Here is a 22,798-nt window from a genome sequence, read left to right on the forward strand (position 1 = left end):
GTGTGGTGTGGGGGTGGGGGGGGGGGGGGGGGGGGTGGAACCTTGATTTTGTACCATTTGCATTGCAAAGCATTTTATTGATATATCAGTGTTTCATGTTACTCTCTCAGCAACCTATGAATTAGGCAGAAGTGGTTATTATGAGTCCCCCTTTTACCCAACAAGGAAGAGATCCAGAAACTTGTGCAAGGTCACATGTCTATTCACCTTCAGATTGGAATGAGAACTCAGAGAGTCTGACTCCTGGTTCAGTGCTCTTTCTGTGGTACTCTACTGCATCCGTCCGTTCATCTGCAGTATTTCTAGCAATAACTAACTTTACTTACTTCCACAACACCCTTCACTATTAGGTTTTATTTATTCTTTCTCTTACTCATTCAACAAATATCAGTGCCTACTCTGCTGCTAGGTACTGAAGCACAGTGGTGAAAACACTGGGTCTGATTCCTACATCACATTATAAAAATATAATCACTTGCCAAATACATTACCAAGTCCAAACACTTGGTATCCCACTATAAGGATTCGGTATTCCCACGTGTGTAATCTCACTTAAATGAGTTAACAATGTGTCCTCTGAAATGAAAACCAAAAACATAAATGTATTAGGATAACATGAGTTAAGCCCAAATGTCCTTTAGTAGTAACTCTTTGTTACTAAATAATTCTCTTCAGCGGGACTGCCAAATTGACAAAAAATAAGAATATCAAATCAGAATCTGAAGAAAAATATCATCATACTGAAAATGAACAAAACTGAGCCCTCAGACCAAGATTTCTATAACTTTAAAAACTATATTAGCAATTATCTCAACAAGTAATATCAATTCCAAAACAAAAATACTGTAATTTCACCCTGATACAGATTGCTAGCATTTAGTAATTTTTTTCTGGGAGAATTTCAATATTTTGTCATAGAATTCAGCCTATAATTTCACAAAAGTTAGAATTTAAAGCAGTGATTGTTTTCATTTAAAGTTCATAAATTTCCACTGCAAGCATTAGCTACCACTGGCTCAGTAAGTACTATACATATCTTGAAGAGCCTTTTGCTATAGAGAATTATATCACCAAGTCATCCTGCAAATTATTGTGCTAAAGCTGTGCTTCAAAAGCCATGCTGACATGGAACATGGATATTCTTTAATAATCAGTGCTCTCAAAGGAGGCTTAATGGTCAACTCAGTTTACCTTTTTTTAAAAAAAAATTTTTATTTTACAGCAGAATTTCTCAAGGCCTGTAACACACTATTATGCCTAGTAAATCTCCAAAAGGAAAATATATAGTATTCCCCAAGGTCACTTATCCACTCAACTTTTTATTTTTATCATAGGTTGTTTATTTATTATTATTTGATTTATTTAGTGCAACACCTACTAAAATTTGAAACACAGTTGGGAAATGTTACTGCAACGTTTGTAGTCCATCTGCCTCGGTTAATGCCAATGACAAGTTCTGAATTTAGGAAAACAAATAAGGGCTCACAGTGAAGGTTAACTCTCTCTCACTGTGCTAAGAAATTAAATACTTTATTTCATTCAATCAACAAGACAATCTTGCCTGGTAGAATGAGATAACCAAGGACCAAAAGCATATATTAGCATACTAATACTAATCAGATTAATCAGTAACAGACAGGACTGGATCTCACAACTCTGTGATTCCAAACAAAGTGCTCTTTCCAGGACATAACAGATCTACCCTCCTAGAGATTAAAATTCCAAGTAACACTCCTAATGCCTGTTAGGTAAACCCATTTGTCTTTCACAAAGAAATGCAAGTAAACCAAAAAATAGACACTGAAGAAGCACTTTGGCAGATCAGAAGGATCAAAGAAGAGAGTCTGAATACCAGCTCTGGCACTAGCTATAAACTGCTTTCTTGCCAGTTCAGTAATAAACCAAAGAAAAGCAACCTTAAAATAAGCCCTCTTGCCCATCTTTAAAAAAAAAAAAAAGGAATGAATGTTGTGGCTTGGCCTAGCTAAGGCCCATAATAAACAACAAACCATGCTGTCATTAGGTCCTCTAAATCCTTTCCAGTTCTAACTTACTTTATCTACTTCTTAATAAGTTTTACCTACTTTCCTTAAAAGTCAAGTGAAAGGCACTCTTTTATCTAATTATTATCATAACAACTCATAAGAATGATTTGAAATCAACCTCTTAACTCAGACATACACAAAAGAATTGTGTTCTTCATAAGATTAAGTGAAAGCTACTGGAAAATAAAACTACAAAATTTATTCAAATCTAGCTATTGTATTTCCTACCAAAAATGATCACAAAATAAGTCCCTTTAAAAACAAATGGAAATCAGTTAAATATAAATTTTAAAAAGCTACTTTTATGAGCAATTTATTATAATCAAGTCTTCTGATGGCCACTTCACTATTACTATTCAGCTGCTAGTTTAGGGTAATAGCAGATCTAAGAGGATAAAATATTAACAAAAGTAACATTGAAAAAAAAAACCTAAGTGTCAAGATACAAATAATCAAACACAATGAAAAAAGAGAGACATGCCCACTCTTTTCATTTCTCAAAGATATGACTTTCCACACCTAGGAATAAACCTGACCAAGGCAGTGAAAGACATACTTGAGAACTATAAAACATTAATGAAGGAAATTAAAGAGGATTCAAAGAAATGGAAAGATATCCGATGCTCTTGGATTGGAAGAATTAATACTGTTAAAATGGCAATGCTACCCAAAGCAATCTACAGATTTAATCTGATCCCTATCAAAATACCCAAGACATTTTTCACAGAACTAGAACAAATAATCCAAAAATTTATATGGAACCATAAAAGGCCCAGAATTGCCAAAGCAATGCTGAGGAAAAAAATAAACAAAGAAGGAGGCATAACTCTTCCAGACTTCAGACAATACTACAAAGCTACAGTAATCAAAATAGTATGGTACTGGTACAAAAACAGACATATGGATCAATGGATAAAAATAGAGAGCCCAGAAATAAACCCACACACCTAAGGCCAATTAATCTTCGACAAAGGAGGCAAGAATATAAAATGGGAAAAAGACACTCTCTTCAACAAGTGGTGCTAGGAAAGTTGGCCAGCTGCATGTAAATCAATGAAGTCAGAACATGCACAACATAAACCACAATAAACCTCACACCATGCAAAAAACAAACTCAAAATGGCTTAAAGATTTAAACATAAGACCTGACACCATAAAACTCCTAGAACAGAGCACAGGCAAAACATTCTCTGACATAAATTGTACCAATGTTTCTTAGGACAGTCTTCCAAGGCAATAAAAATAAAAACAAAAACAAACAAATGGGACCTAATCAAACTTACAAGCTTTTACACAGCAAAAGAAACCATGAAAAAAATTAAAAGACAACCTACAGAATGGGGGAAAATATCTGCAAATGATACGACAGACAAGGGCTTAATCTCCAAAATATACAAACAACTCATACAACTCAACAACAAAAAGAACAAACAACCCAATTGAAAAATGGGCAAAAAGACCTTAATAGACATTTCTCCAAAGAGGACATACAAATGGCCAGTGGGCACGTGAAAAGATGCTCAAAATCATTAATTATTAGAGAAATGCAAATCAAAACTATAATGAGGTATCACCTCACACCAGTCAGAATGGCCATCAGTAAAAAGTCTACAAATAACAAATGCTGGAGAGGGTACAGAGAAAATGAAACCCTCTTACCCTGTTGGTGGGAATGTAAATTTATACTGCCACTGTGGAGAACAATATGGAGGTTCCTTAAAAATATAAAAATAGAGGAAACTTCCACAAGCCTCTTAGATAGCCTCATCGATCAGAGGGCAAACAGCAGAAGCAAGAAAAACTACAATCCTGCAGCCTGTGGAACAAAAACCACATTCACAGGAAGACACATAAGATGAAAAGGCAGAGGGCTATATACCAGATGAAGGAACAAGATAAAACCCCAGAAAAACAACTAAATGAAGTGGAGACAGGCAATCTTCCAGAAAAAGAATTCAGAATAATGATAGTGAAGATGATCCAGGAACTCGGAAAAAGAATGGAAGCAAAGATCAAGAAGATGCAAGAAATGTTTAACAAAGACCTAGAATAATTAAAGAACAAACAAACAGAGATGCACAATAAAATAACTGAAGTGAAAAATACACTGGAAGGAATCAATAGCAGAATAACTGAGGCAGAAAAACGGATAACTGACCTGAAAGACAGAATGGTGGAATTCACTGCTGAGGAACAGAATAAAGAAAAAAGAATGAAAAGAAATGAAGACAGCCTAAGAGACCTCTGGGACAACATTAAATGCAACAACATTCGCATTATAGGGTTCCTAGAAGGAGTACAGAGAGAGAAAGGACTCGAGAAAATATCTGAAGAGATTATACTTGAAAACTTCCCTAACATGGGAAAGGAAATAGCCACCCAAGTCCAGGAAGCACAGAGAGTCCCATACAGAATAAACCCAAGGAGAAACACGCCGAGACACACAGTAATCAAACTGGCAAAAAGTAAAGACAAAGAAAAATTATTGAAAGCAGCAAGGGGAAAACGACAGATAATATACATGGGAAGTCACATAAGGTTAACAGCTGATTTCTCAATAGAAACTCCACAAGCCAGAACGGAGTGGCATGATAAAGTGATGAAAGGGAAGAAACTACAACGAAGACTACTCTACCCAGCAAGGATCGCATTCAGATTTGATGGAGAAATCAAAAGCTTTACAGACAAGCAACAGCTAAGAGAATTCAGCACCACCAAACCAGCTTTAAAACAAATGCTAAAGGAACTTCTCTAAGTGAGAAACACAAAAGAAGAAAAGGACCTACAAAAACAAACCCAAAACAATTAAGAAAATGGTCATAGGAACACACATATTGATATTTACCTTAAATGTGAATGGATTATATACTCCAACCAAAAGACACAAGCTTGCTGAATGGATACAAAAACAAGACCCATATATATGCTATCTACAAGAGACACACTTCAGACCTAGGGACATACAGACTGAAATTGAGGGGATGAAAAAAGACATTCAATGCAAATGGAAATCAAAAGAAGGCTGGAGTAGCTATACTCACATCAGATAAAATACACTTTAAAATAAAGAATGTCACACGAGCCAGGAAGGACACTACGCTATGATCAAGAGATCAATCCAAGAAGAAGATATAACAATTATAAATATATATGCACCCAACACAGGAGCACCTCAATACATAAGGCAACTGCTAACAGCTCTAAAACAGGAAATGGACAGTAACACAAGAATAGTGGGGGGCCTGAACACCTCACTTACACCAATGGACAGATCATCCAAACAAAATAAATAAGGAAACAGAAGCTGTAAATGACACAACAGACCAGATAGATTTAATTGATATTTATAGGAGATTCCAAAAACAGATTACACTTTCCTCTCAAATGCACATGGAATATTCTCCAGGATAGATCACATCTTGGGTCACAAATCAAGCCTCAGTAAATTTAAGAAAACAAATCATATCAAGCATCTTTTCTGACCGCAATGCTAAGAGATTAGAAATGAATTACAGGGGAAAAAAACGTAAAAAACACAAACACATGGAGGCTAAACAATACGTTACTAAATAACCAAGAGATCACTGAAGAAATCAAAGAGGAAATCAAAAAATACCTAGAGACAAATGACAATGAAAACACGAAGATCCAAAACCTATGGGATGCAGCAAAAGCAGTTCTAAGAGGGAAGTTTAGAGCTATATAAGCCTACCTCAAGAAACAAGAAAAAATCTCAAATAAACAATCTAACCTTAGACCTAAAGGAACTAGAGAAAGAAGAACAAACAACCCAAAGTTAGCAGAAGGAAAGAAATCATAAAGATCAGAGCAGAAATAAATGAAATAGAAACAAAGAAAACAATAGCAAAGATCAATAAAACTAAAAGGTGGTTCTTTGAGAAGATAAACAGAATTGATAAACCATTAGCCAGACGCATCAAGAAAAAGAGGGAGAGGACTCAAATCAATAAAATTAGAAATGAAAAAGGAGAAGTTACAACAGACACCGCAGAAATACAAAACATCTTAAGAGACTACTACAAGAGACTCTATGCCAACAAAATGAACAACCTGGAAGGAATGGACAAATTCTTAGAAAGGTATAACCTTCCAAGACTGAACCAGGAAGAAACAGAAAATATGAACAGACAAATCACAAGTAATGAAATTGAAACTGCGATTAAAAATCTTCCAACAAAGAAAAGTCTAGGACCAGATGGCTTCACAGGTGAATTCTATCAAACATTTAGAGAAGAGCTAACACCCATCCTTCTCAAACTCTTCCAAAGAACGCCAGAGGAAGGAAAACTCCCAAACTCATTCTATGAGGCCACCATCACCCTGATACAAAAACCAGACAAAGATACTACAAAGAAAGATAATTACAGGACAATATCACTGATGAATATAGATGCAAAAATCCTCGACAAGGGCTTCCCTGGTGGCGCAGTGGTTGAGAGTCCGCCTGCCGATGCAGGGGACACGGGTTCGTTCCCCAGTCTGGGAAGATCCCACATTCCACAGAGCGGCTAGGCCCGTGAGCCATGGCCGCTGGGCCTGCACGTCCGGAGCCTGTGCTCCGCAATGGGAGACGTCACAACAGTGAGAGGCCAGCGTACCTACCGCAAAAAAAAAAAATCCTCAACAAAATACTAGCAAACAGAAACCAACAACACATTAAAAGGCTCATACACCATGATCAAATGGGATTTAACCCAGAGATGCAAGGATTCTTCAATATACACAAATCACTCAGTGTGATACACCATATTAACAAACTGAAGAATAAAAACCATATGATCATCTCAACAGATGCAGAAAAAACTTTTGACAAAATTCAACACCCATTTATGATAAAAACTCTACAGAAAATGGGCATAGAGGGAACCTACTTCAACATAATAAAGGCCATATATGACAAACCCACAGCAAACATCATTCTCAATGGTGAAAAACTGAAAGCATTTCCTGTAAAAGCAGGAACAAAAAAAGGACCACTCTCACCACTATTATTCAACATAGTTTTGGAAGTCCTAGCCATGGTAATCAGAGAAGAAAAAGAAATAAAAGGAATACAAATTGAAAAGGAAAAAGTAAAACTGTCACTGTTCGCAGATGACATGATACTATACATAGAGAATCCTAAAGATGCCACCAGAAAACTACTAGGGAAAATCAATGAATTTGGTAAAGTTGCAGGATACAAAATTAATGCACAGAAATCTCTTGCATTCCTATACACTTATGATGAAAAATCTGAAAGAGAAATTAAGGAAACACTCCCATTTACCATTGCAACAAAAAGAATAAAATACCTAGGAATAAACCTACCTAGGGAGACAAAAGACCTGTATGCAGAAAACTGTAAGACACTGATGAAAGTAATTAAAGATGATACCAACAGATGGAGAGATATACCATGTTCTTGGATTGGAAGAATCAATATTGTGAAAATGACTATACTACCCAAAGCAATCTAGAGATTCATGCAATCCCTATCAAATTATCAATGGCATTTTTTACAGAACTAGAACAAAAAATCTTAAAATTTGTATGGAGACACAAAAGACCCCAAATAGCCAAAGCTGTCTTGAGGGGAAAAAATGGAGTTGGAGGAATCAGACTCCCTGACTTCACACTATACTACAAAGCTACAGTAATCAAGACAATATGGTACTGGCACAAAAACAGAAATATAGATCAATGGAACAGGATAGAAAGCACAGAGATAAACCCATGCACCTATGGTCAACTAATCTACGACAAAGGAAACAAGGATATACAATGGAGAAAAGAGCCTCTTCAATTAAGTGGTGCTGGGAAAACTGGACAGCTACATGTCAAAGAATGAAATTAGGACACTCCCTAACACAATGCACAAAAATTAACTCAAAATGCATTAGAGACATAAATGTAAGACCAGGCACTACAAAACTCTTAGAGGAAAACATAGGCAGAACACTCTTTGACATAAATCACAGCAAGATCTTTTTTGATCCACCTCCTAGAGTAATGGAAATAAAAACAAAAATAAACAAGTGGGACCTAATGAAACTTCAAAGCTTCTGCACAGCAAAGGAAATCATAAACAAGATGAAAAGACAACCCTCAGAATAGGAGAAAATACTTGCAAATGAATCACAGGACAAAGGATTAATCTCCAAAATATATAAACAGCTCATGCACCTCAATACTAAAGAAACAAACAACCCAATCCAAAAATGGGCAGAAGACCTAAACAGACATTTCTCCAAAGAAGACATACAGATGGCCAAGAAGCAGATAAAAAGCTGCTCAACATCACTAATTATTAGAGAAATGCAAATCAAAACTACAATGAGGTATCACCTCACACCAGTTAGAATGGGCATCATCAGAAAATCTACAAACAACAAACGCTGGAGACAGTGTGGAGAAAAGGGAACCCTCTTGCACTGTTGGTGGGAATGTAAATTGATACAGCCACTATGGAGAACAGTATGCAGGTTCCTTAAAAACTAAAAATAGAATTACCATATGACCCAGCAATCCCACTAGTGGGCATATACCCAGAGAAAACCATAATTCAAAAAGACACATGCACCCCAATGTTCACTGCAGCACTATTTACAATAGCCAGGTCATGGAAGCAACCTAAATGCCCATTGACAGATGAATGGATAAAGAAGATGTGGTACATACATACAATGGAATATTACTCAGTCATAAAAAGGAACAAAGTTGGGTCATTTGTAGAGACGTGGGTGCACCTAGAGACTGTCATACAGAGTGAAGTAAGTCAGAAAAACAAATATCGTATATTAACACATATATGTGGAACCTATAAAATGGTACAGATGAACCAGTTTGCAGAGCAGAAATTGAGACACAGAAGTAGAGAACGTATGGACACCAAGGGGGGAAGCGGCGGGGGTGGGGGTTGTGGTGGGGTGAATCGGGAGATTGGGATTGACCTATATACACTAATATGTATAAAATGGATGACTAATAAGAAAATAAATAAACATTAAAAAAAAGAAAACTAAAAATAGAACTACCATATGATCCAGCAATCCCACTACTGGGCATATACCCAGAGAAAACCATAATTCAAAAACACACATACACCCCAATGTTCACTGCAGCACTATTTACAACAGCCAGAACATGGAAGCAACCTAAATGTCCACCAACAGAGGAATGGATAAAGAAGATGTGGTACATATATACAATGGAATATTACTCAGCCATAAAAAAGAACAAAACAATGCCAGTTGCAGCAACATGGATGCAACTGGAGATTATCACACTAAATAAAGTAAGTCAGAAAGAGAAAGACAAATACCATATGATATCACTTATATATGGAATCTAAAATATGGCACAAACGAACCTATCTACAAAACAGAAACAGACTCACAGACAGAGAGAAGACTTGTGGTTGCCAAGGGCGAGGGAGGTGAGGGAGAGAAGGACTGGGAGTTTGGGATTAGCAGATGCAAACTAGTACATATAGGATGCATAAACAAAAAGGTCCTACTGTATAGTACAGGGAACTATATTCAATATCCTGTGATAAGCCATAATGGAAAAGAATATTTTAAAAAGCATGTCAAAAACAAAAGACTTTCCAAATGTGGAGAGAAAAAATAAGATATACAGAAATATAAGGCTACACTATACTGAACATTTCCCACTGTGGTTATTAGGTTAACTAAATGGTACATCCATCAGTGTAATGCATGAAATCCTGACTTTCAGACATTTGACTTTCATAAAATCCATACTTTCATATAAATATATTGACACCTTTAAACTGAATTTCATACACACACACAAACTCTGGCAAGAAGAACAGGTATCTCAAAGCGTCCAGCTCACATAGGCAAGCATCCACTTACCAAACTCAACCTCCCTCCCACCCCATCACCTGCATCTCAGCTCCTCTCTCTCTCTTTTCCCTGCAGAGCTGCAGGTGTCACTGGTTGGCAGGAATATTTGAGCTAGTTAATCACTTGCCAGCCAGGTAGTCAGGACCCAGGAAGCAGCACCTGTACAAACCATAATTAGATATTTTACAATATTTTTGTAGTACTCTGGAGTAAAAGAACTCCAGACAAGATAGATAAGTCAATGGGAAAAATTTTAGACATTCAACTTTCTAATAAGTTCTTATGAAAATAATACGTTGAAAGTAAGAAATACTTTCTACATTATTAAAATCTCAAAATCTAAAGGAGAATAAAAGAAACTATCACAGCAAGTTACCTTTGTATGCTCAAAAAATGTTTCCTAAAGTTGCTTTTCTCACTTCAAATTTTACCAATTATTATAGCACTACTCTCTGGTAAACTATTTTCCAATCAAAGTTCAAGGAACGTAAAAACACTTAATGTTAATGTAAAAATCCTTAATATTAAAATCTTAATATCTGAGCATGTAAGTTGTCAATAAACAAGATGAAAATAGGAAAGGTTTACAGTTTTTAAAACCTGATGTCAGGGGCTTCCCTGGTGGCGCAGTGGTTGAGAGTCCGCCTGCCAATGCAGGGGACATGGGTTCAAGCCCTGGTCTGGGAAGATCCCACATGCCACGGAGCAACTAGGCCCGTGAGCCACAACTACTGAGCCTGCACGTCTGGAGCCTGTGCTCCACAACAAGAGAGGCCACAATAGTGAGAGGCCCGTGCACCGCGATGAAGAGTGGCCCCCGCTTGCCACAACTAGAGAAAGCCCTCGCACAGAAACGAAGACCCAACACAGCCAAAAGTAAATAAATAAAAAATTAAAAAAAAAAAAAAACCTGATGTCAACAAAGAGATTTTAGATATGACACTAAAAGCCCATTTTTCTTCCATAAAAGAAAAATATGATAAACTAGACTTCACCAAAATTACCAATAAAAATTTTTCCTTTGTGAAAGACACGGTTAAGGGAATGAAAAGATAAGCTACACACTGGGAGAATATATTTACAAACCACATATCAGACAAAAAATTATATTCAGAACAAAAAAAGAACTCTCAAAACTCAACAGTGAGAAAACAAACTACCCACTGAAAAAATGGGCAAAAGATGGTCTCAGTAGGTTAAATACTCTATGATTCTCCTTATAAGACATTCTCAAAAAGACAAAAGTATAGTGATAGAGAGTGGATCAGTGTACTAAGGGGTGCCAGGGACTAAGGCGTGGGGAGAAGAGTGTAAAACAGGGAAAGCAGAGGGAGTTTTTGAAGCTGATGGAACTGTTATGTTTCCTGATTATGGTACAGGATATATGAATCTATTCATGTGTAAAGATTCATAGACTTATACAATAAAAAAGTCAACTCTACTGTATGTTAACTTAAAAAGTAACACAAAGGAAAATATTGCCTCTTTCCAGCCTTCTCTCAAATCCCTACTATAGTGCAGGCTCTGTGCTAGGCACCAAGAACACAAAGTTAAAAAGACAGAGTTTGCACTCAGAGGGGGAGGCAAAAAAGCACAATATGATACAGGCTTTAATGGAGGAATATACAATACACACAGAATTCCACACTTAAGAAAGGCTTCCTGTAGAAATCAAAAGCTTTACAGACAAGCAAAAGCTAAGAGAATTCAGCACCACCAAACCAGCTCTACAGCAAATGCTAAAGGAACTTCTCTAAGTGGGAAACACAAGAGAAGAAAAGGATCTACAAAAACAAACCCAAAACAATTTAAAAAATAGTCATAAGGAACATACATATCAATAATTACCTTAAACGTGAATGGATTAAATGCTCCAACCAAAAGACACAGGCTCACTGAATGGATACAAAAACAAGACCCATATATATGCTGTCTACAAGAGACCCATTTCAGACCTAGGGACACATACAGACTGAAAGTGAGGGGATGGAAAAAGATATTCCATGCAAATGGAAATCAAAAGAAAGCTGGAGTAGCTATACTCATATCAGATAAAATAGAATTTAAAATAAAGATCATTACAAGAGACAAGGAAGGACACTAAGTAATGATCATGGGATCAATCCAAGAAGATATAACAATTATAAATATATATGCACCCAACATAAGAGCACCTCAATACACAAGGCAACTGCTAACAGCTATAAAAGAGGAAATTAACAGTAACACAAGAATAGTGGGGGACTTTAACACCTCACTTACACAATGGACAGATCTTCCAAAATGAAAATAAATAAGGAAACAGAAGCTGTAAATGACACAACAGACCAGATAGATTTAATTGATATTTATAGGACATTCCATCCAAAAAAAGTAGATTACACTTTCTTCTCAAGTGCACACAGAATATTCTCCAGGATACATCACATCTTGGGCCACAGATCAACCCACAGTAAATTTAAGAACACTGAAATCATATCAAGCATCTTTTCTGACTACAATGCTATGAGATTTGAAATGAATTACAGGGAAAAAAATGTAAAAAACACAAACACATGGAGGCTAAACAATACATTACTAAATAACCAAGAGATCACTGAAGAAATCAAAGAGGAAATCAAAAAATACCTGGAGACAAATGACAATGAAAACGCGACAATCCAAAATCTATGGGATGCACCAAAGCAGTTCTAAGACGGAAGTTTATAGCTATGCAAGCCTACCTAAAGAAACAAGAAAAATCTCAAGTAAACAATCTAATCTTACACCTAAAGGAACTAGAGAAAGAAGAACAAACAAAACCCAAAGTTAGCAGAAGGAAAAAAATCATAAAGATCAGAGCAGAAATAAATGAAATAGAAACAAGGAAAACAATAGCAAAGAACAATAAAACTAAAAGCTGGTTTTTGAGAAGATAAACAAAATTGATAAACCATTAGCCAGACTCATCAGGAAAAACAGGGAGAGGACTCAAATCAATAAAAATAGAAATGAAAAAGGAGAAGTTACAACAGACACCGCAGAAATACAAAGCATCCTAAGAGACTACTACAAGCAACTCTATGCCAACAAAATGAACAACCTGGAAGAAATGGACAAATTCTTAGAAAGGTATAACCTTCCAAGACTGAACCAGGAAGAAACAGAAAATATGAACAGACCAATCACAAGTAATGAAATTGAAACTGTGATTAAAAATCTTCCAACAAAGAAAAGTCCAGGACCAGATGGCTTCACAGGTGAATTCTACCAAACATTTAGAGAAGAGCTAACACCCATCCTTCTCAAACTCTTCCAAAGAACTGCAGAGGAAGGAACACTCCCAAACTCATTCTGTGAGGCCACCATCACCCTGATACCAAACCAGACAAAGATACAACAAAAAAACAAAATTACAGAACAATATCACTGATGAATATAGATTCAAAAATCCTCAACAAAATACTAGCAAACAGAATCCAACAATACATTAAAAGGATCATACACCATGATCAAGTGGGATTTATCCCAGAGATGCAAGGATTCTTCAATACATGCACACCAATCAATGTGATACACCATATTAACAAATTGAAGAATAAAAACCATATGATAATCTCAATAGATGTAGAAAAAGCTTTTCACAAAATTCAACACCCATTTATGATAAAAACTCTCCAGAAAGTGGGCACAGAGGGAACCTACCTCAACATAATAAAGGTCACATACAACAAACCCACAGCAAACATGATTCTCAATGGTGAAAAACTGAAAGCATTTCCTCTAAGATCAGGAACGAGACAAGGATGTCCATGCTCGCCACTATTATGCAACATAGTTTTGGAAGTCCTAGCCATGGCAATCAGAGAAGAAAAAGAAATAAAAGGAATACAAATTGGAAAAGAAGAATAAAACTTCACTGTTTGCAGATGACATGATACTATATATAGAGAATCCTAAAGATGCCACCAGAAAACTACTAGAGCTAGTCAATGAATTTGGTAAAGTCTCAGGATACAAAATTAATGCACAGAAATCTCTTGCATTCCTATACACTAATGACGAAAAACCTGAAAGAGAAATTATGGAAACACTCCCATTTACCACTGCAACAAAAACAATAAAATACCTAGGAATAAACCTACCTAGGGAAACAAAAGACCTGTATGCAGAAAACTATAAGACACTGATGAAAGCAATTAAAGATGATACCAACAGATGGAGAGATATACCATGTTCTTGGTTTGGAAGAATCAATATTGTGAAAATGACTATACTACCCAAAGCAATCTAAAGATACAATACAATCCCTATCAAATTACCAGTGGCACTTTTTACGGAACTAGAACAAATCATCTTAAAATTTGTATGGAGACACAAAAGACTCCGAATAGCCAAAGCAGTCTTGAAGAAAAAAAACGGAACTGGAGGAATCAGACTCCCTGACTTCAGACTGTACTACAAAGCTACAATAATCAAGACATTATGGTACTGGCACAAAAACTGAAACACAGATCAATGGAAGAAGACAGAAAGCCCAGCGATAAACCCACACACCTATGGTCAACTAATGTATGACAAAGGAGGCAAAGATATACAACGGAGAAAAGAGCCTCTTCAATAAGTGGTGCTGGGAAAACTGGACAACTACATGTCAAAGAATGAAATTAGAACACTACCTAACACCATGCACAAAAATAAACTCAAAATGGATTCGAGACCTAAATGTAAGACTGGACACTATAAAACTCTTAGAGGAAAACATAGGCAGAACACTCTTTAACATAAATCACAGCAAGATCTTTTTTGATCCACCTCCTAGAGTAATGGAAATAAAAACAAACAAGTGGGACCTAATGAAACTTCAAAGCTTTTGCACAGCAAAGGAAACCATAAACAAGACGAAAAGCAACCCTCAGAATGGGAGAAAGTATTTGCAAATGAATCAACGGACAAAGGATTAATCTCCAAAATATATAAACAGCTCATGCAGCTCAATAGCAAAGAAACACACAACCCAATCCAAAAATGGGCGGAAGACCTAAATAGACATTTCTCCAAAGAAGACATACAGATGGCCAAGAAGCACATGAAAAGCTGCTCGACATCACTAATTATTAGAGAAATGCAAATCAAAACTACAATGAGGTATCACCTCACACCAGTTAGAATGGGCATCATCAGAAAATCTACAAACAACAAATGCTGGAGAGGGTGTGGAGAAAAGGGAACCCTCTTGCACTGTTGGTGGAAATGTAAATTGATACCAGCCACTATGAAGAACAGTATGGAGGTTCCTTAAAAAACTAAAAATAGAATTACCATATGACCCAGCAATCCCACTACTGTGCATATACCCAGAGAAAAGCAGAATTCAAAAAGACACATGCACCCCAAAGTTCACTGCAGCTCTATTTACAATAGCCAGGTCATGGAAGCAACCTAAATGCCCATCGACAGATGAATGGATAAAGAAGTTGTGGTACATATATACAACGGAATACTACTCAGCCATAAAAATGAACGAAATTGAGTCATTTGTTGAGATGTGGGTGCATCCAGAGACTGTCATACAGAGTGAAGTAAGTCAGAAAGAGAAAAACAAATATCGTATATTAACGCATGTATGTGGAACCTAGAAAAATGGCACAGATGAACCGGTTTGCAGGGAAGAAGTTGAGACTCAGATGTAGAGAACAAACGTATGGAAACCAAGGGGGGAAAACCGTGGTGGGGTGGGGATGGTGGTGTGCTGAATTGGGCGATTAGGATTGACATGTATACACTGATGTGTATAAAATTCATGACTAATAAGAACCTGCGGTATAAAAAAACAAAAATTAAAACAACTAATACTAAACTTTCTTTGGGTTATTTGTATGGAAATATGTTAATATAAATGTTTCAGACATTACATGAAATTTCTAAAAATCTTATATGTCCTGGTATAATGTTATAAGTCATAATTCTAGTTATTACCTTAAAATGTATATCTCAGAAATAACTAAATTTCCTTGTCAATTGCATTATTATAAACTTTCATCAAATCTTTAACCATGGTCATTTTTAAGTCTTTTGTCATTTACAGACTGTTCTGGATGTACTCTGATGCTTTCGCAAAAATTTTCCTATAAAAGGGTTTCATCTTCAAGGAATTCATGGAAAAGACTCTGACAAGTACAGGTTTCTGGTAACTGACTATACTGCTTAACTGAATGAATAAGCATTTTCAGAACTCTAGGAAAACTGATGAATTCATAAAAGTGCTAACAAAAGATCAAGAGAAAAAAAATTAATTACATGGGATTGAGTGAACTGATGAGGATGATTATAATTTTTGTGACTTTCTTTTTGAATAAAAAAAAAAAATCCCACTAGGACTCAGAGGCAAAAAATATACAAATCAGTTTTCACTGCAAAGTAAAGGAACTGTTACAGTGGAGGATTCCTAGATTGAATGTCAATATTATGACATAGTATGAGTGTGTCTCGTGTTTGGTAATTGCAATCATTGTTGCTTTTGTTGTGCTCATCCATTTACAATACTTGGTGTCAGTTTATTTATCTCTTGTAAAAATAAAATACAGTGTGTGTGTGTGTGAGTTGTGGAAAAAAAAAAGGAAACGTTTAAATTCCTGATTCTGGTTTTGTACAACTGTATAATTAATGGTGATGATCATATTATAAGGGCAGATTTATATGTGTGGGGGAGGTGGTGGTGATGGGGAGGCCCAAATAGAAATTACAAATAAAGGAAATAGAATTCAAAAAGGCTTCCTGTAGAACACAGGGCAGGAGCTAACACTTTAGATGAGCAGGGACTGCCAAGACAAAAGGAAAGAGCATTCCAGACAAAGGAAACAGCATCTAACAGAGAGGTATGGAAGAATGCAGGGTACCAGCATACTTAGAAAACTACAAATAATTATCTTCCCAAGCACAAGCAGGCCATACAAGAATGTGCTCAGGAATTGAAAGCAGGTTCCCTCTAAGCAATAGCAATAGTGCCTGAATATGAAGCTTTGGAAATGGCAGCTTTCAGATTCGAGTCAAGCTGAGTACTTCTATTCATTCCTTGCTCCCCTTTGTTCACATCATCCTAATCACCGTAGTATACTTGCATCTATCACTTTTGCCAAGCTACAGTACAGCCAACAGCCTGTAACGAAATATGTTTAGGTATTCAGCACAGCACTGGGATTAAAAACCCAGTCTACCAGGGTTCAAATCTAGACTCCATAATTTGCTAGTTGTGTGACCCTAGGCAAGTTATTTAACCTCTCTGTGCTTCAATTTTCTCCCAATAAAGTGAGAATAATAATTGCAGCTGCTCATCGGGCTGCTATGAAAAATGTGCTAATTTATATAAAGTGCTTAGAATAGAGCTTGACTCACAGAAAGCACCACAGAAGTGTCTGCTATTAATACTCAGTAAACGTTAGCTGTGTAAAATAGACATGTATTCTCACAGTTTGAAAACAAACCCAAGTTACTTTAAGTATGTGCAAGACCTGCACACTGAAAACTAGAAAATATGGTTCAAATTAAAGAGCTAAATACACGGAAGATGTGCGTTCATGGATCAGAAGATTCAATACTGTTTAAAGATATCAATTCTTCTGAAATTGATCTACATTCTCAATGTAATCCCAATCAAAATCTGGGTAGGCATGTTTGTAGAACTTGATAAGCTGTTTCCAAACTTTTTATGAAAATGCAAACAATCTAGAATAGCCAAAACAATTTTGAGAAAGAAAAAGAAAGAGGACTAAGACTACCAGATTCCAACTTAGTATAAAGGTATAGTAAACAAGGCTGTGTGCTATTACAAGAAATAAAAGCCCACATTTGTACAGAGACTTGTATACACATGTTCAAAATAGCTGTATTAACAGTCAAAAACTGGAAACAACCCAAATGTCCATCAAAAGGTGGATGGATTAATTGTAGTATAACCATACAAGGGAATACTGGTCAGCAATAAAAGAGAATAAAAATACACAACATACGGGACTTCCCTGATGCCGGAGTGATTGAGAATCCGCCTGCCAAGGCAGGGGACACGGGTTCGAGCCCTGGTCCGCGAAGATCCCACATGCCACAGAGCAACTAAGCCCGTGAGCCACTACTGAGCCTGTGCTCTAGAGCCCGCGAGCCACAACTATTGAAGCCCGCGAGCCACAACTATTGAAGCCCGCGCACCTAGAGCCTGTGCTCTGCAGCAAGAGAAGCCACGGCAATGAGAAGCCTGCGCACCGCAACAAAGAGTAGCCCCGGCTCGCAGCAACTAGAGAAAGCCCGCAACAAAAAAGACCCAACGCAGCCAAAAGTAAATAAATAAAAAATAAATTTATTTTTTAAAAATACACAACAGGGCTTCCCTGGTGGCGCAGTGCTTGAGGGTCCGCCTGCCGATGCAGAAGACGCGGGTTCGTGCCCCGTTTCGGGGGGATCCCACATGCCGCGGAGCGGCTGGGGCCGTGGGCCGTGGCCGCTGGGCCTGCGTGTCCGGAGCCTGTGCTCCGCAAATGGGAGGGGCCACGACAGTGAGAGGCCCGCATAACGCAAGGAAAAAAAAAAGAAAAAAATCCCAAAAACAAAAAAAAAAAAAAAAAAAAAAAAAAAAATACACAACATAGATGAATCTCAAATAATCATACTGAGTTAAAGAAGTTGGATCACCCCCCCAAAAAAAAGCACTGTATATGATTCCTTTTGTATAACATTCTAGAAAATACAGCCTAATCTACAACGACAGAAAACTGACTAGTGGTTGCCTAGGGACAGGGGGTGGGGAGAGGGGACTGACTGCAAAGGAGCATGAGGGAACTCCTGCAGTGATGTCTGTGGTGGTGGTTACACAATTACAGACATTTGTCAAAACTAAACAAACTACACACTTAAAATTGGTGAATTTTACCGTATATAAATTACGTCTCAATATAAACAACATAAAGTCATAAGGCAACACTGTCTTTTAAAAATAAAAGCATACCTTTTTCTTTTCATATTCATGGAAAGAATACAGGCAAGAATTACCATTCACTTAATACTGTTGAGAAATCTATATTACATTATGAGAATTTTGTAAACTTAGCATGATGACACAACCAAAAACACTGCTAATGGTTCTTTCATATCTGTGTCTCCTCTAACTAAACAATCAATGGAATTCTACAAGAGAATTTTCCAATCCTGAACAGAAGTACTTATTCTAGTTGAAAATTAATAAGCAACACAGAGTTTAACTAGGAAATCCATTAGCAAGCTTGTAACTGGCCATAAGGTTATCTAAGCCTAACAGGTTCCAGAGAATTGAGGGGAAAAAAAAAAAGTATAAAGGAGATTTAAGAATATGAAACAGCTCTTATGCTACTCAAAATTTAGCAATGGTACTCCACATGATTCTAATTCTACTCCTACATAAAGAACCCTGCAAGGATCAAGAATATAGAGATTGTTCCTTAAAGCTAGAAGTCAGTCAGTAATAGGAAATATAAAGAAGACATTTTTATCTTATGAAGTTCTCTCAGGGGAGCACTACTTACCTGATTAATTCTCCTGAGTTAAGCTGTTTTTCTCCTTAAGTCCCAAAAAAAAACAAATATTTTACTTATTTTATAATACTGTGGTTGTTTTTTAAGTATATATCAGTATTAACCCTCAATCCTTAAAATTAGAAAACAAAATCTGTACAATAATAAATGACGTAAATATTTACAAGGAGAAAAAAAGGCAGTGTAAGCAATTTCCAGTTAAACAACCAAAGCAATACGTAGCATGCATATTATATGGATTTGGTTAGAACAGGCAATGTGCTACTTTATCTTCTAATTTATGCTGTTATATAAGTTAGTTCACAGCTTAAGATATTTAATATCTCAATTAGGTTAACCTTTCCTTTTCTAAAGTAAGAATACAAGTAATAATCATACTCAGTGTTTCCTATTCAAGTTCCACACACATTCACACCTTCAGGCCTTAATGGGCTCTATTCCTTCTACCTACCCTTCTACCTACGATGCCCACCTCCATTTATCCCACCCATCTAGATTCTTCCCATCTCTCACCACCTATCTTAATTGGTACATGTTCCCTGATCCCTTAGGCCAGAAGCAATCTCTCTGTCTTCTAAAATCCCATAGCCCTTTTCTGTTGTCTCTTATGGCATTTAACACTTTCTACCCTGTACTATACTTAAGTCCAGTAAACCCTTTTCTACTAGGAGTATCCTTGAAAGGAAGGTCCACACTTTATTCAGGCTTGTATCCCTAGGAGCACGTAGTGCCTGAAACTAAACATTTATTGGGTGTGTTTAGAGAAGAAATAGAGAGGAAAACGTTCAACAATATTTTTTTAGGCATTCTGTGCCCCACTGCCTTAGGAGATATAAAAGGAAACAAATACCAGTGATAGAGACCTGCTCTAAATCTACTAAGAGACATAGACATGTAAAAAGATTAATACAATATAACTGTGATAAGTGTTATAATAAGAGAGAAACAGGGTGCTGTGAGGGGAACATTACATATGTTGAAGATTGTTCTAATTCCACAAACTATGTTAGGAAACCAAGTCTAGATTTTTGAAGGTCCCAAAGACTAGAAAGGTTTCAAGAGTGGTATAATAAGAGCCCCCTTAATCTTAAAATTTTTTCTTAACCTGAAACTAACACTCTGCCTATATAGCAACCTTACTTGCAAACAGGGAGTAACAAATTTCTCTCTATTTTGGTACAGCCCTCTGCAATAACCAGGCCTGGTCTTATTATATTTACACAAATTTGCTCATCTCATCCTCTCACACTTGTCTGAATTGTGCACCATTTCCATAAGGCATGTGCCATTCCCATGCCCCAAACTCTGCTTATCTATTTAACCTTTAAGGTTCTTCTGAAAGCCCACTTCCGAAGTTATCAGCCAAGATTACTACATCCCCCAAGTGTATACTGTACCATTACTACTATCTATACCTCTTTTTTTTTTTTTTTTTTTCTTTTGGTTTTACACGCCTCTGCCGCCGCGGAGCACAGGGTCCGGACGCACAGGCCCAGCGGCCACGGCTCACGGGCCCAGCCGCTCAGCGGCACGCGGGATCCTCCCGGACCGGGGCACGAACCCGCGTCCCCTGCATCGGCAGGCGGACTCTCAACCACTGCGCCACCAGGGAAGCCCCTATACCTCTCTTTTTTAACAATTAATGATAAAGTTAATTCTTAACATTTTATACAACTTGGAGTTAAACAGAACTGATCTCAAACCCCATTTGTGCTACCACCTTGCAACGTGAAGCTGGGCAAGCCACAACACTCTCCTGAACCTTAGTTTCCTCATTATTAAAATCAGTATTAAATTGGGTGATGTGTACAACATGCCTAATATACACATATATTCATACTACATACATGTATATAGATATTTAATTTTAATATTCTTATTTTACATTTAATATTGATATTTAACGTTATTACTATTATTTTCCAAGAAGGGAGACGCAAACTCTCTCTAAAACTCGAGGCAAGAGCAATGAAACATGAACAAAGTGGGTACTAAAAACTGGATCAATTAGTTGCTGTAAAGGAGCCTCACAACTTTTAAATGTGCCCTCAAGACAACTCACACAAGACACCGTCAGCAGAATTTCTCATGTCTCCTACTGAAAACCATGAAAAACTCAGAGGCAGAAAGACATAGATACAGAGGTCTTACAATGGTGGCCCTACCACTGACGTACTTCCCAAGAGTTTACCTTCCTCAGTGCAACCCTGAAGCTGTATAAAAGGTCAAGGGAAGAAATATCTTCTTTTACGTAAATCAAATAGTACATACATTTAACATTTTTTTTAACCTGCATTATCCCTCGGAGGCAAGCAAAACCACTTCTGCAAATTTCAGCCTCAGAAGAGAAAGTCCAAGTGGGATGGGGCTGAATCATCAATTTAAAATGATCAACGTTTGCCCCACCCTGGAATGGGGACACTACCGCGACCGTTTCCAGCGTTGTCCGGGACATCCCACGCTCTGCTCCCACCCCATCCTTCCTTAAGTCCTCACCTCGGACGCATGTCCCGGCACTAGGCGCAGCCAGTCCCACCCTCGGCTCTGACCCGGTGTCAGGCATCCCCACACCAGGGTCCACACCCGTCTCTCGTCCCAATTCGGACTCTTACCCCACCCAGACAACTGCACTCACCCGGGCGGTGACCTTATACACCGTGTAGCCCCTCGGGTGTCGCTGGGGCTCGGTGACAGTGTAGAAACGGGCCAGGTCGGCACCCCGCTCTCGGGGAGAGGTCATCCTCCCGCCGCCTCTGCCGCCGCCGCCTGCCGGGGATCATCAGTGCAACCCGACACCGCCGCGGCCCGGATTCTCTAAGTAGCAGCCAGGCGGCGAGGGGGAGGTAGCTCTGCTGCGGCGCCTCCGCCGCAGGGCTCTGCTTCCGGGTCGGCGGGAAAGCTTCCGGGTCAGGCCGGGGCGCCAAGTTTGGGGAAGAAGTGGTTCCACCTGAGATACGGACCCTAATTAGGCCCTGACCCTGGCAAATGGGCTGGAATCAGGCAGTGGAACTGCCTGTAACGGGATGGAGGGATACCCGAGCCCAGCATCTTCTTTCCTTCCCTACTGACGACCCATCGGTTTAAATACCCACAACACCTGAACTCTCCCTGACATAACTCTTCCTTCTTTCTAAGACAAATCCCATCCACCTGTGCACATGTCTTCATACCACCACAGCAAGCCCCCAAATGTTAAAAAAAAAAAAAAAAAAAAAAAAGTAGTTAGAGCCTGCCTGTTAGAGTTTTACAAGGATTAAGTTGCGACCCACTGACAGTAGGCCCTGCGGGGAATTCAAGCTGGGGAAAATTAGGACGTATTCCCTGCTTTGGGTATACTAACCCTTAG

The 22,798-nt window shown here is 37.8% G+C and overlaps 1 protein-coding gene across 5 annotated transcripts in view; it reads right to left on the reverse strand.

The window, feature by feature from the left end:
• Positions 1-22,344, reverse strand: part of RPS6KC1 (ribosomal protein S6 kinase C1) — a 223,850-nt gene extending 201,506 nt beyond the window's left edge. For all 5 annotated transcript variants that reach the window (XM_007451293.1, XM_007451294.1, XM_007451296.1 and 2 more), the window contains exon 1: positions 22,088-22,344. In XM_007451293.1, coding sequence (XP_007451355.1) covers positions 22,088-22,192 — 105 coding nt within the window. In that variant the 5' untranslated portion in view covers positions 22,193-22,344. The remainder of the gene's footprint in view (positions 1-22,087) is intronic.
• Positions 22,345-22,798: the final 454 nt, after the last annotated feature.

Source organism: Lipotes vexillifer, unplaced genomic scaffold (genome assembly GCF_000442215.2).
Source record: "Lipotes vexillifer unplaced genomic scaffold, Lipotes_vexillifer_v1.1 scaffold570, whole genome shotgun sequence".
In the NCBI taxonomy this organism is placed as follows: domain Eukaryota; kingdom Metazoa; phylum Chordata; class Mammalia; order Artiodactyla; family Lipotidae; genus Lipotes; species Lipotes vexillifer.